We start from the raw sequence: 12,812 nt of genomic DNA, 5'->3' as shown, positions 1-12,812 counted from the left end.
ACGAGTTCGCGGCGCGCTTCAAGGACTCGAGCATCTTCCACTCCACGCTCAAGTTGCTCGACGCGCCCGTGCAGGAGTCGATGGTGTTCGCGGACCTCAAGCCGTTCCGCCAGACGTTCGCCGAGGACCTGTCGACGCTGTTCGCTCGCGAGGTGACGCTCACGCTGCGTGACACGACGTACCTCATGGGCCGCGCCGTCATGATCATCGTCATGGGTCTGCTGTACGGCTCGACGTTCTGGCAGATGGACGACTCCAACAGCCAGCTCATCCTGGGTCTGCTGTTCTCGTGCGCCATGTTCCTGTCCATGAGCCAAGCCTCGCAGGTGTCGACGTACATCGAGGCCCGGTCGGTGTTCTACAAGCAGCGCGGCGCCAACTTCTTCCGCTCGAGCGCGTACGTGCTGGCCACGTCCATCTCGCAGATCCCGCTGGGTGTGCTGGAGACGATCATCTTCGGCGCCATCACGTACTGGTTCGGCGGCTACGTGGACGACGTGGGCCGGTTCATCCAGTTCCTGGCCACGCTGTTCCTGTGCCAGATGTGGTTCACGAGCTTCTTCTTCTTCCTCTCGGCCGCGTCGCCCAACCTGACCATCGCGCAGCCGCTCATGATGGTGGCCGTGCTCTTCTTCATGCTGTTCGGTGGCTTCCTCATCTCCAAGGGCGACATTCCGGACTATTTGATATGGATCTATTGGCTGGATCCGCTCGCGTGGTGCACCCGGTCGCTGAGCATCAACCAGTACCTGGCCTCCAAGTTCGACGTCTGCGTCTACCAGGGCATCGACTACTGCTCGCAGTACAACCTGACCATGGGCAAGTACAGCCTCGGCGTCTTCGACCTGCAGACCGACTCCGTGTGGATCTGGTACGGCTGGATCTACTTCATCGCGGGCTACTTCGTCTTCATCTTCGCCTCGTACTTCATGCTCGAGTACAAGCGCTACGAGAGCCCCGAGAACGTGGCCATCGTCCAGCAGGACGAGCAGGCCGCCCGTGACCAAATGGTCTACAACCAGATGCCGACGACCCCGAAGGAGCAGCACAACGCAATTGAGGTCAACGATGCCATCGGCGGCGTCCCCACCATCAGCATCCCGATTGAGCCCACGGGCCGTGGTGTCGCCGTGCCCGTGACGCTGGCCTTCCACGACCTATGGTACTCGGTACCGCTGCCCGGCGGCGCCAACGACGAACAGATCGACCTGCTCAAGGGCGTGTCCGGATTCGCTCTACCCGGAACGATGACCGCGCTCATGGGCTCCTCCGGCGCTGGCAAGACCACGCTCATGGACGTCATCGCCGGACGGAAGACCGGCGGCAAGATCCAAGGGAAGATCCTGCTTAACGGCCACCCGGCCAACGACCTGGCCACCCGCCGATGCACGGGCTACTGCGAGCAGATGGACATCCACTCGGACTCGGCCACGGTGCGCGAGGCGCTCATCTTCTCGGCCATGCTGCGCCAGGACGCCAACATCTCGACGGCGCAGAAGATGGAGTCGGTCGAGGAGTGCATCGAGCTGCTGGAGCTCGGCCCCATCGCCGACAAGATCATCCGCGGCTCGTCCACGGAGCAGATGAAGCGCGTGACCATCGGCGTGGAGCTGGCGGCGCAGCCCAGCATCATCTTCATGGACGAACCGACGAGTGGCCTGGACGCGCGCTCGGCCAAGCTCATCATGAACGGCGTGCGCAAGATCGCCGACTCGGGCCGCACCATCGTGTGCACGATCCACCAGCCGAGCACGGAGGTGTTCAACCTGTTCGATTCGCTGTTGCTGCTGCGTCGCGGCGGTCGCATGGTGTTCTTCGGCGAGCTGGGCGAGGACTCGAAGAACCTGATCAGCTACTTCGAGGCCTTCCCTGGCGTGAACCCGATCAAGCCCGGATACAACCCGGCCACGTGGATGCTCGAGTGTATTGGTGCTGGTGTTGGAGGTGGCAAGGCTGCTGCGAACGCGGACCCGTCGCAGCCGACGGACTTTGCCGACCGCTTCTTGGTGAGCGACCAGAAGGTGCTGATGGAGGAGGACTTGGACCAGGACGGCGTGCTGCGTCCTTCGCCGCACCTCCCCGAGCTCAAGTTTATCAACAAGCGCGCCTCGAGCGGCTACGTCCAGTTCGAGCTGCTGTGCCGCCGCTTCTTCCGCATGTACTGGCGCACGCCGACGTACAACCTCACGCGCTTGATGATCAGCGTGGTGCTGGCCTGCGTCTTCGCCATCATCTACCAGGGCACCGACTACAGCACGTACAGCGGAGCGAACGCCGGCATCGGTCTCATCTTCGTGAGCACCGTCTTCCTGGGCATCATCAGCTTCAACAGCGTCATGCCCGTGGCCGCCGACGAGCGCACCGCTTTCTATCGTGAGCGTGCTAGCCAGAGCTATAATGCGCTCTGGTACTTCGTTGCCGGCACGCTGGTGGAGATCCCGTACATCTTCTTCTCGAGCCTGCTGTTCAGCGTCATCTTCTTCCCGAGCGTCGGCTTCACGGGTTACATCACCTTCTTCTACTACTGGGTCGTGGTCTCCATGAACGCGCTGGTGTTCGTGTACCTGGGCCAGCTGCTGGTGTACGCGCTGCCGAGTGTGGCGGTGGCCACGACGCTGGGCGCGCTTCTGAGCTCCATCTTCATGCTGTTCGCCGGCTTCAACCCGCCCACCGGCAGCATCCCGACCGGGTACATGTGGGTCCACTGGATCTCGCCGCCGACGTACAGCATCGCCATCCTGGTGTCGCTCGTGCTGGGCGATTGCTCGGGCGACAAGGTGGGCTGCGACGTGCTGCAGGACGCGCCGCCCACGATCGGGGACATGACGCTCAAGGAGTACGTGGAGGAGACGTTCGACATGAAGCACGGCGACATTTGGCGAAACGCCATGATCTTGATCATCCTCATCGTGGTCTTCCGCGTGCTGGCGCTGATCTCCCTCCGCTACATCAGCCACCTCAAGCGTTAAGCTAGAGTTCGTAGGACAGGCATGCTAAGCATCGGTAAAATGAAAAATTAGAAATACAGATACCGGTAGCTGTTATTACCTTTTGCTCTCCATTTCATACATCATTCAAATGTCGAAAAAAGAAATCTGTTTTAGTTTGCGTCAAAAAGAATTTCGACACATACGAAATATTTTTGACATTCTCGATATTTTTGACCCAGCAATTTTTGAAACACGCTAACGCAGTATGCAGACCACTTCACCGCTTCATGTGGTTGATGTAGCGCAGCGACAGCAATGCCAGCACTAGGAAGCAAACCATGAGCACGATCAATATCGCCGCGTTCCGCCAGATGTCGTCGTGCTTCATGTCGAACCTGCCTTCCACGTACGCCTTCAACGTCTTGTCCCCTATAGTTGGCGGGGCGTCCTGCACCACTCGGCAACTGATACTGTCTCCACTGTCATCTTCGCAGTCGGCAAAGACCAGAGACACGAGGATGGCAACAGTGTACGTCGGGGGTGAGATCCAATGCACCCACTTGTAACCAGTCGGTATACTTCCAGCGGGTGAGTTGAAGCCTCCAAACAGGATGAAGCGGAGGTCGGAAAATAAAATATCATATTGTATTTTGGTTTTGGAGTCGCAGTAATAATCATTGCAATACAGGGTCAGCCAATAATACAGTATTTTCACAATTATTGGCAATAAATATATACGGGATTTTTGTAGTAAGCTTAGTTTTTTTATTGGTGCAAGTGTTGATATTGTATTGGGACAATTTTCCATTGTACGGGGGCACCCTAAAGCAATAATAAATTATTCCGTGCTAAAAATGCCGTAACTATTGTATTGATATTATTTTTTCCAACCCCTGCCAAAGTTCCAGCGATGAAATACCACAGCGCTGAGTAGGTCTCACAAGCTCGTTCCCTGTAGAAAGCGGTGCGCTCTTCCGCGGCAACTGGCATGACGCTGTTGAAGCTGATGAGACCGAGGAAGACCGTGCTCACGAAGACCAAACCCACTCCGGCGTTGGCACCGCTGACACGGAGTAGTCGGTGCCCTGGTAGATGATGGCGAACACCGTTGCCAGCACCACGCTGATCATCAAGCGCGTGAGGTTGTACGTCGGCGTGCGCCAGTACATGCGGAAGAAGCGGCGGCACAGCAGCTCGAACTGGACGTAGCCGCTCGAGGCGCGCTTGTTGATAAACTTGAGCTCGGGGAGGTGCGGCGAAGGACGCAGCACGCCGTCCTGGTCCAAGTCCTCCTCCATCAGCACCTTCTGGTCGCTCACCAAGAAGCGGTCGGCAAAGTCCGTCGGCTGCGACGGGTCCGCGTTCGCAGCAGCCTTGCCACCTCCAACACCAGCACCAATACACTCGAGCATCCACGTGGCCGGGTTGTATCCGGGCTTGATCGGGTTCACGCCAGGGAAGGCCTCGAAGTAGCTGATCAGGTTCTTCGAGTCCTCGCCCAGCTCGCCGAAGAACACCATGCGACCGCCGCGACGCAGCAGCAACAGCGAATCGAACAGGTTGAACACCTCCGTGCTCGGCTGGTGGATCGTGCACACGATGGTGCGGCCCGAGTCGGCGATCTTGCGCACGCCGTTCATGATGAGCTTGGCCGAGCGCGCGTCCAGGCCACTCGTCGGTTCGTCCATGAAGATGATGCTGGGCTGCGCCGCCAGCTCCACGCCGATGGTCACGCGCTTCATCTGCTCCGTGGACGAGCCGCGGATGATCTTGTCGGCGATGGGGCCGAGCTCCAGCAGCTCGATGCACTCCTCGACCGACTCCATCTTCTGCGCCGTCGAGATGTTGGCGTCCTGGCGCAGCATGGCCGAGAAGATGAGCGCCTCGCGCACCGTGGCCGAGTCCGAGTGGATGTCCATCTGCTCGCAGTAGCCCGTGCATCGGCGGGTGGCCAGGTCGTTGGCCGGGTGGCCGTTAAGCAGGATCTTCCCTTGGATCTTGCCGCCGGTCTTGCGTCCGGCGATGACGTCCATGAGCGTGGTCTTGCCAGCGCCGGAGGAGCCCATGAGCGCGGTCATCGTTCCGGGTAGAGCGAATCCGGACACGCCCTTGAGCAGGTCGATCTGTTCGTCGTTGGCGCCACCGGGCAGCGGGACCGAGTACCATAGGTCGTGGAAGGCCAGCGTCACGGGCACGGCGACGCCACTGCCCGTGGGCTCAATTGGGATGCTGATGGTGGGGACGCCGCCCATAATATCGTCGACGTTGTGAATCTGAATCACGTTTTCGTTGTCTTTTGATTTCTTCGGTGTTGGTGGCATCGAAGAGTAAACTGTCAGGTCTGTTCCAGCGTCGTTGTTCTCCACAATCGCGATATTCTCGGGACTTTCGTAGCGCTTGAACTCCAACACGAGATACGACGCCAAGATGAGGACCAAGTAGCCGGCCACCAGGTAGATCCAGCCGTACCAAATCCACGTCGACTCTGTCGGCAGATTGAAGACACTGAGGCTGTATTCCCCGATGGTTTCGTTGTACTTGGTGCAGTAGTCGATGCCGTCGTAGACACACACGTCGAATTTAGGAGCCGAGTATTCACTCACACTCAACGCCCGAATGCACCACGCGAGCGGATCCAGCCAATAGATCCATATCAAATAGTCCGGCATGTCGTCTTTGGCGATCAAGAAGCCCCCGAACAGCATGGAGAACAGCACGGCCACCATCATAAACGGCTGAGCCATTGTCAGATTCGGTGACGCCGATGACAGGAAGAAGAAGTAGCTAGTATACCACATTTGACACAGGAACAGAGTGACGAAGAACACGAGGAACCGGTCGCCGCGGGCCACGTACCCTCCCATCCAGTACGTGATCGCACCAAACACCACCGTCTCCAATGCCGCCATGGGGATCTGCGATAGCGCGATGGAGATCACGTAAGAGCTCGAGCGGAAGAAGTTGGCGCCGCGCTGCTTGCAGAACACACTACGCGCCTCCATAAACGTCGGCACCTGTGACGACTGGCTCAGCGAGACGAACAGCGAGCACGAGAACAGCAGACCCAGGATGAGCTGGCTGTTGGCTTCGTCCATCTGCCAGAACGTCGAGCCGTACAGCAGGCCCATGACGATAACCATGACAGCGCGGCCGATAAGGTACGCCGTGTCACGGGATTTCAGCATCAACTCCCGTTGTAGTAAGGCCACAACCTCCTCAGTGAACGTCAGACGGAAGGGATTCGTGTCCTGCAGGAACAACGTCTCCTTGACCGGTGAGTCCAGCCGCTTCAGCGTCTTCTGGAAGATACTCGAGTGCTTGAAGCGGTCGGCGAACTCGGCTGAGCGATACGGCACACTATCAGGCTCTCCAACGACGTACGCGTTCTGCTTGTCGGTACCGAGATCCAGCAGGAAGTCGGCGACGTCCTTGCGAGGGGGACAGTTGAAGCCCATTTGCTCAAAGTACGGGACTACAGTCTCGCGCTTGCCGTGGAACATGACGCTGCCCTCGTTCATGAGCAGCACGTCGTCGAACAGCTCGAACGCCTCAGGCGACGGCTGAAGCAGCGAGATCACGGCGGTGACGTTGAAGTTGCGGGCCGCGCTCTTGAGCGACTTGCAGATGTCGTAAGTGGCGGCGCTGTCGAGGCCCGTACTGATCTCGTCCAGAAGCTGCAGACGCTTCTTACTGACGAGCATCTCGCCCGTCGTGACGCGCTTACGCTCGCCTCCAGACACGCCTCGGAGCATGGCGTTGCCCACGACCGTGTCCTTGCAGTTGTCCAGGCCGAGCTTCTTGACCATCAGATCGGGCGCGAACTTGTGGTGCGCCGTCACGAGCTTCAACGCGAGGTCGTGGTGCTCCGGCGAACAGTTCTTGAGAGCGTCGACCACCCACGGCTCCAATTCCTTACCCGCGCAGCAGCGGTGCGCGAACTCGATCGTCTCCTGAACCGTCATGCGCGGATAGTGCTCGTCGATCTGGTTCACGGAGGCCACGTCGCGCGGGAGCATGTCCAGCATCAAGGACCGGTAACCGATAAATTAGGTCAAATGGCATAGTTGGTCACGTCGTTAGGTCACGTGACCTAATTACAGTTGGTCACGTACGTAATGAATGAAATGTATTATGTGTTATGCTCACTGCCCTCTTCATACTGCGCGGTCGCGTCCGTGATGTAGGTGTCGGAGGCTCTCTACGTCTCGCCGTCGTACTCGAAGGAGTGATCCGGCTGAATGTACTCGCCGGGTTCCACGTTCTCGTCACCCGTCGAGGACATAGCGCTGCTGTATGGTTCCGAGTCCGCGTCAGCATCGACAATTTCACCCTCACCGTCGCTGCTGGCTGGCGAGTCGACGATGTCGCTCACCTCTGGCAGCTTTGGCTGTCTTGGTAGGACGAATCCTGTACGCTCAGGTGGCTTGGCTAAGCCTGAGATGACAGTCGTCCGTTGCGCAACGTACTCGCGAGCAAGGTTCTCTAGCGAAGTCACGAAGGTTTTCATGGGCGGATCAGCATTAAACCGCTTGTTTAGTTCACGGTGAAATCGCTCTAATGGGTTGTTCGTCCGGCTGATGATGTCACGCCTCATGCCGAACACATTCCAGTATTCCGGCGGGTATGTCTCCAACCAAGTCCGCTGAAAGTAGCTCCAAAACGTTCGCCACTTGCTGCGAGAGTACTCCAGACCTTTCACCGCACACACGCTGCAAATCTTGGCCTTCACCCAAGCGATTCCCTGCACAGCAATTTTGGTGGGATCAATGACGTCAAAGACATTACGCGACATAGCAACCTTGATTTCACCAACTGGTAGCCCAATGCTTTTCATCTTGCGACGACATGCCTGTTTAAAATGAAACAGGCACCCGATAATGGTGACGACAGGAAAGAACTCGCGAAGTGCTCCAATCAGTGAACTCTCAAAGTCACACACCACATCTTTCGGAACCAGTTTGCCCCCCCCCACAGCATCTTGTACACATTGCAGCAGTCGGACGTAGGATTTTCTCGTCATAGATGTAGTTGCCGCATGCAGGACAGGGAGAAATAGCTTGCTGGAAAGATCATAGATCATAATTGTGACACACTGCTTATAGTCGACGGGGGCACATCTAAACGTGCCGTCGATAAACCACGACAAGTTTTCGAAGCAAAGCAAATTCAAAAGCGTAGGATGAGCCCACGCAGTTATCTGATCGATGCCATTTGCATCCTTTGGCGGCTTCTTTAGCGCCTTGACGTCATCGTGCCAGGCATACTGAAACTGGAAGAAGCCTTGGTGCGATCCTTTAATCTAGGTCAGTCGGGGGTTCGTCATGATACTGGCTCGGCCGTGACTGGAATCGTGGCCCCAAGTTTCTTGCACACGGTTTTTGACGGTTTTGTCCGATACGCCGCGAACCGGAGCCCCATCGTTCATGTAGAACTTGTCCACAATAGCCATCCATATTTGCCTCTGAGTGAGAGTCGTTTGAGTAGCAAGTTTGTCGACCTCCTTCATGATGTCGTTCGAAGCATCTATGGCGTGATCGCCTGGGTTCACCGTTGCTCCTCGGAGAGCAGGACCAACACGGCATGTATGAGCATTCATGCTGCTGAAGTCAAACGCCATCGTACTCGCGTAGAATGCAAACTGCGCAGGGCAGGGGGAACGATATGAGCTGCAGCGATACGATATCTTGTTTGAAGTTCCGTTAGCTCGAACAAAAGAGTATACAGTTTTGTACGTCCGTCCCGAGGCTTGGACGCTTGTTGCGAACGTGACACACTCGTCGAGGTCTGAGTGTCCACATTGGACAGTGGCATGGATAGCGCTGGTCGTGGGATGCCTACCAGCTCAGGCGTGTCTGGTTCAGTATCGCGAATCCCCATCAGAAGTCCATGCCGAGTCACGACGGCTGCGGTCACCTCGCTATCAGGGACGTCACTCGATGCGTGGTTGTTTCGGCGTGTTAAACGCGACGTCGGCGCCTGTGTTCCTGCCCGTAACTCTTGGGAAGCCAAGATGGCGTCGGACAGCTCTCTTTCAAGAACGTCACTCGTCGCGCGACTGCTTCGACGAGTCGGACGCGAAGTCGGGGCAAATCGAGATTGCCCACGACGACCAGGAGAACGAGATGGGGCTGGGTCTGGGGAAGACGTAGAGGCTCCTCCACGACCGCCTCGGCGCCGAGCCATCTTGGGTTACGTTAGTGGTTGGCGCGTGACTTGAAAGCTGTGTTTGTAATGGGAGAAGTCCCAATGACCCACTGTTCGCATGCTTTCTATTGGGTCATGTTGGTTTCAAAAACCCCAGAGTTTAGAACAGGTACAACGGCCAGAAATAGCTACTTGGCATGTTGTACTTTTCCGTAGTGATGAAGGGAACGACATGGGTGATGCTGGGGCGCTAAAGCTTGTTCTAGCAGCTTCACGTGACCAAGTGGTTTGGTCACGTGACCCAAGGGCCAAATGTGTGACCTATCCGTTATCTATCTTCAAGATTTGGCCTTGACCAAGTTTGCGATTTGACCTAATTTAGTCGCTCCCTCAAGGACCGCTCCTTGCCGTTATACTCAATGTCACCGCCGAGCGAGATGTTCTTGTCCATGTGGAAGCGGTTGGCCAGCACCTTCATGAGCGAGGACTTGCCCGAGCCAGGCTGGCCCAGCACGAGCGTGATGCGGCCCGGCCTGAAGACGCCTGTGACTCCACGCAGGATCTTCTTCTCGACCGTGAGCCTCTTTGAGCTCAGGGCTTGCTGCAGATTGGACCACAGAGTGGGCACTTCGAGGCTGCCGCTCTTGAGCTGCGGCACTTGTGCAGACAGCTCGAGGTTGCGGAAGCCACCTCGAGGCCCGGAATGGGACGACCCAGGGCGTTCTCGATGACGGTGGACAGAGTGGAGTTCATGGTGAAGACGTCGTCGGCCATCAAGGCGTCGGCACTCAGGAGGTCGTCGGTGGTGAGCTGGCGAGGCTCGGGGAACATGCTCCCGGTGCGCGGGAGTCGGTCGCAGTCGCCGAACGAGCTGTTGGGGGTGAGGCGACGCGAGTTGAAGCGAGGAAGGCGGTACGTCGACATCTTGGGCGCCAGCAGCTTGTCCGGCACGACATCGTCGGTGTCGACTTCGGCTTTGGGGGTGGGGCCGGGCGGCACAGTGAGGGACTTCTCCGGCGGCCCTGCCATTGTTGCTCGATCGACGGGCTGAAGGCGAGTTGGGGAATGAGACCAAGGACAGCATTGAGCTCCAAGACCGGGCGGGGTAATCAACGCTTGATTAGGCTGGATCGCATCTTTCTGAAAGTGATGAAGTGCGTGAGGGATCGTCAACGGCTAGTAGCTGACATTGTCAGCAATACTATTGTTACGGAATGTCGTGAATTTGAGCTCGGCCCTCCTCAAATCGTGCGTTCATTCCATGGGTGCGGTAGATTTCACCATTGGATGCGTACGGTACACTTCAGATGGCCAAGGTTTTGACGCCGCTGTGGCAAATTCGAGAGTGAGGAGCGGCCGCGAGGGCGGACCGACGCCCGAGAAGCTTTCGTTGGCGGAGTGGTCTCGATCTCGACTCTGGCCGACAGAAAGTCGGAGCAGGCAGGCAGGGCCCTGTGCAAGTCAGACTTCACAGACGCGAAAGCGTGGCATGGTTGTTTGTTGCTGTGCGTGTATATAGCGGCTCGAAAGAGAGGAAGCGTTCCGTGGCCATCCACAGAGCGCCCGCGGGTGGTCACGTGGGCTGCCGTAGAGAGAGAGCGGGGCGGGCTGCCATCCTGAATGGAGGATCTCCCGTCTGATATCCGCTCGGGGCCATGGGCCGGCGCCTTTGCTCCGTTCTGTCATGCGGGTCTGAATACGGAGCGGGTGTCACTGGCGTGACGGCGTCCAGGCTCGAAAAATCTCGAGCGGAGTGAATGGAGCGGAGCCCGCACCACCGGCTCTCGGTCTATTTCGCTTGCTTGGTGTTGTGGCTGGTATAAGCTCCGGAGCTTCGGAGTGGAGTGGTGGCGTCTTCTTCGGTGCGATGGAGTGCCGGTTGATGGGGCTATGCATGTTGACGAGGAAGGGAGGCATCCCTGTTGTCGGGGGCCACGTAGCACTCTGCATCTCTAATTGAAGACGCGGTTGTTAAATCGCTGGGATAGTCCACCCTATGGGCCGAAGTTGCATCGCCCGGAGGTTCACAAGTCATAAGCTTTTGTTTTATGCCTAAAATGGGCGACACTCTGGCATGCTCGCAAAAAACTATTCACGACTCGGGTTTCGTTTCCGCACATGGGATGTGCCAGGCTTTTGCCCCACCAAAACGGTAGATTCAAGTCTGGGGGTGTTTCATGAGCGGATCGCATGCAGTGAGCCCATCGGTGACAATGGAGTCCCATGGGCTGGCTTCTAGAGCTGCACAATATGAACACGAGTGGCTGCCAGTGCCGCTGTAGTTGATGGTAAACTCGTGGGTGATCGTCAAAGCTCACTTTTCAAATTGCGTTGGCGGTGTGCCCAAGAGCAACCGCGACTTTGCCGATGAAGATTTTGTCTCCACTACCGACTGTCGTCAGCCTATTGCTGGCTGTGAACGCCGCAGATGCTGCAGCATGCAAGGCGTTGATTGACTCGAGCAGCACGCTCACTGCCTCGCTAGCAGCATGGACCGGTGCGGACCCGTCCTCGGTCCCGTTTGCCAGCGTCTTTGAAGAACTCGGCGCCGCTCTACCATCGTTGTCCAAGTGCGCTGCTGTTTTCGACCCGATCGCTGCGTACGTGTCGCTGGCCGCCTCTGTCAAGAGCTGCCTTTCAGCCCTCGAAAGCGTGGACAGCGTGGACGAAGATCTCACGACTGCAGCTGGGTGGGCGAACGTCTGCCCGATTGTCGAGGATACCGTGTTGCCGTGCATCACTGCCGCGATGAAGGAGTCCATCATGGGCACTCTCTTTAGCGCGGGCGACTGCTGCGAGGACTTCCTCGACGAGGTCCACACTCGGTTTGGCGATTCTCTGGACATTATGGTCGAAAAACTGGCCCAACATCTCGCCAATGCTGCTTGTGCAGAGAGGACGTTCACGAGCCTGGCGGGCGCGTTGACCAAGGAAAGATGCGGCTACTCCATCTTGAATTCCTACAGCTTCATCAACCAGGAGCATGGCTACGAGACTCCTTCACTTCTGAACATTGCCCAAATCCCAAACGACCAAATGTCAGCGCATTTGCAGGCCAAGACTTCACGAACACCAAGGGGGAGCTCGTCTCACTAGGATTCGGCTCCTTTGGCGCTGATACCATGGGGATCTGTCTGCAGCCACTTGATGCGCTCACGCAGTACATCGCATCGTGGCCAGTTTTCTCGGAGACGCTCAATGCTGGTGGTGTCGATTTCACGTTGGCGGACCTGTTCACTCCGGACACGTCCATCTCTGGTGAATTGCTGCTTTCGTACCTTACAACATCCACAAACCTGCCCGCCATTATCCTGCGAGTTGCTGCCAGTTTGCAGGCTATTATGTATGCAGACGACGATGCAGGGAGTGCGGAGTTCGTAGACACCTTCGACACCGACAATTCGGGCGACTGGAATGGCTTCAACCCCGACAGCTCGACCAACTGGGGGAGCTGGGGCTGGGTCTGGAGCTATGCAGACAACTCGGAGGGACTACAAAGCGAAAGCGATGACGGATCGGCCGGCAACTGGGGATACGCTGACACCTCTGAAAGCTCGGACAGCCCCGATATTTTCGACGAACTCCTGGCTCTTGCTGTGCATGTTCCGGTTAACGGCAGTTGCACCAACGCAGACCAGTCGATCATGATCCCGTTTCCTATCGACAATGCATAACCTGGAGATAATGGTACACGCGATCCTCCATCGACGACTCAGCGGTTTCTGGTACTTCGGCCTC

At 57.3% G+C, this 12,812-nt stretch overlaps 6 protein-coding genes across 6 annotated transcripts; 2 read left to right on the top strand and 4 right to left on the bottom strand.

Moving 5' to 3' along the window:
* Positions 1–80: 80 nt before the first annotated feature.
* PHYSODRAFT_347204 (hypothetical protein) lies at positions 81–3,046 on the top strand (the record flags this gene model as incomplete). The annotated part of the gene is made up of 1 exon (XM_009533597.1): positions 81–3,046. One exon carries the CDS (start codon positions 81–83, stop codon positions 2,967–2,969), a length of 2,889 nt encoding a protein of 962 aa, XP_009531892.1. The 3' UTR covers positions 2,970–3,046.
* Positions 3,047–3,207: 161 nt separating this feature from the next.
* On the bottom strand, positions 3,208–6,955 carry PHYSODRAFT_250541 (pleiotropic drug resistance protein ABC superfamily; the record flags this gene model as incomplete). The annotated part of the gene is made up of 3 exons (XM_009533596.1): positions 3,208–3,508; positions 3,850–3,993; positions 4,035–6,955. The coding sequence occupies 3 exons, from the start codon at positions 6,953–6,955 to the stop codon at positions 3,208–3,210; spliced, it is 3,366 nt and encodes a 1,121-aa protein (XP_009531891.1).
* A 173-nt stretch (positions 6,956–7,128) lies between these two features.
* PHYSODRAFT_336077 (hypothetical protein) lies at positions 7,129–7,722 on the bottom strand (the record flags this gene model as incomplete). The annotated part of the gene is made up of 1 exon (XM_009533595.1): positions 7,129–7,722. The coding sequence occupies one exon, from the start codon at positions 7,720–7,722 to the stop codon at positions 7,129–7,131; it is 594 nt and encodes a 197-aa protein (XP_009531890.1).
* Positions 7,723–8,229: 507 nt separating this feature from the next.
* Positions 8,230–8,547, bottom strand: PHYSODRAFT_336076 (hypothetical protein; the record flags this gene model as incomplete). Its single annotated transcript, XM_009533594.1, has 1 exon — positions 8,230–8,547. The coding sequence occupies one exon, from the start codon at positions 8,545–8,547 to the stop codon at positions 8,230–8,232; it is 318 nt and encodes a 105-aa protein (XP_009531889.1).
* A 900-nt stretch (positions 8,548–9,447) lies between these two features.
* PHYSODRAFT_250801 (hypothetical protein) lies at positions 9,448–10,103 on the bottom strand (the record flags this gene model as incomplete). The annotated part of the gene is made up of 2 exons (XM_009533593.1): positions 9,448–9,723; positions 9,765–10,103. 2 exons carry the CDS (start codon positions 10,101–10,103, stop codon positions 9,448–9,450), a joined length of 615 nt encoding a protein of 204 aa, XP_009531888.1.
* A 1,028-nt stretch (positions 10,104–11,131) lies between these two features.
* On the top strand, positions 11,132–12,748 carry PHYSODRAFT_303581 (hypothetical protein; the record flags this gene model as incomplete). The annotated part of the gene is made up of 3 exons (XM_009533592.1): positions 11,132–11,226; positions 11,477–11,924; positions 12,041–12,748. 3 exons carry the CDS (start codon positions 11,132–11,134, stop codon positions 12,746–12,748), a joined length of 1,251 nt encoding a protein of 416 aa, XP_009531887.1.
* Between the last annotated feature and the right edge of the window lie 64 nt (positions 12,749–12,812).

The sequence above is a fragment of the Phytophthora sojae genome (genome assembly GCF_000149755.1).
Source record: "Phytophthora sojae unplaced genomic scaffold PHYSOscaffold_7, whole genome shotgun sequence".
Classification (NCBI taxonomy): domain Eukaryota; phylum Oomycota; class Peronosporomycetes; order Peronosporales; family Peronosporaceae; genus Phytophthora; species Phytophthora sojae.
Note: the sequence above shows the minus strand (reverse complement) of the source record. Positions and strands in the feature narration are given on the sequence as shown.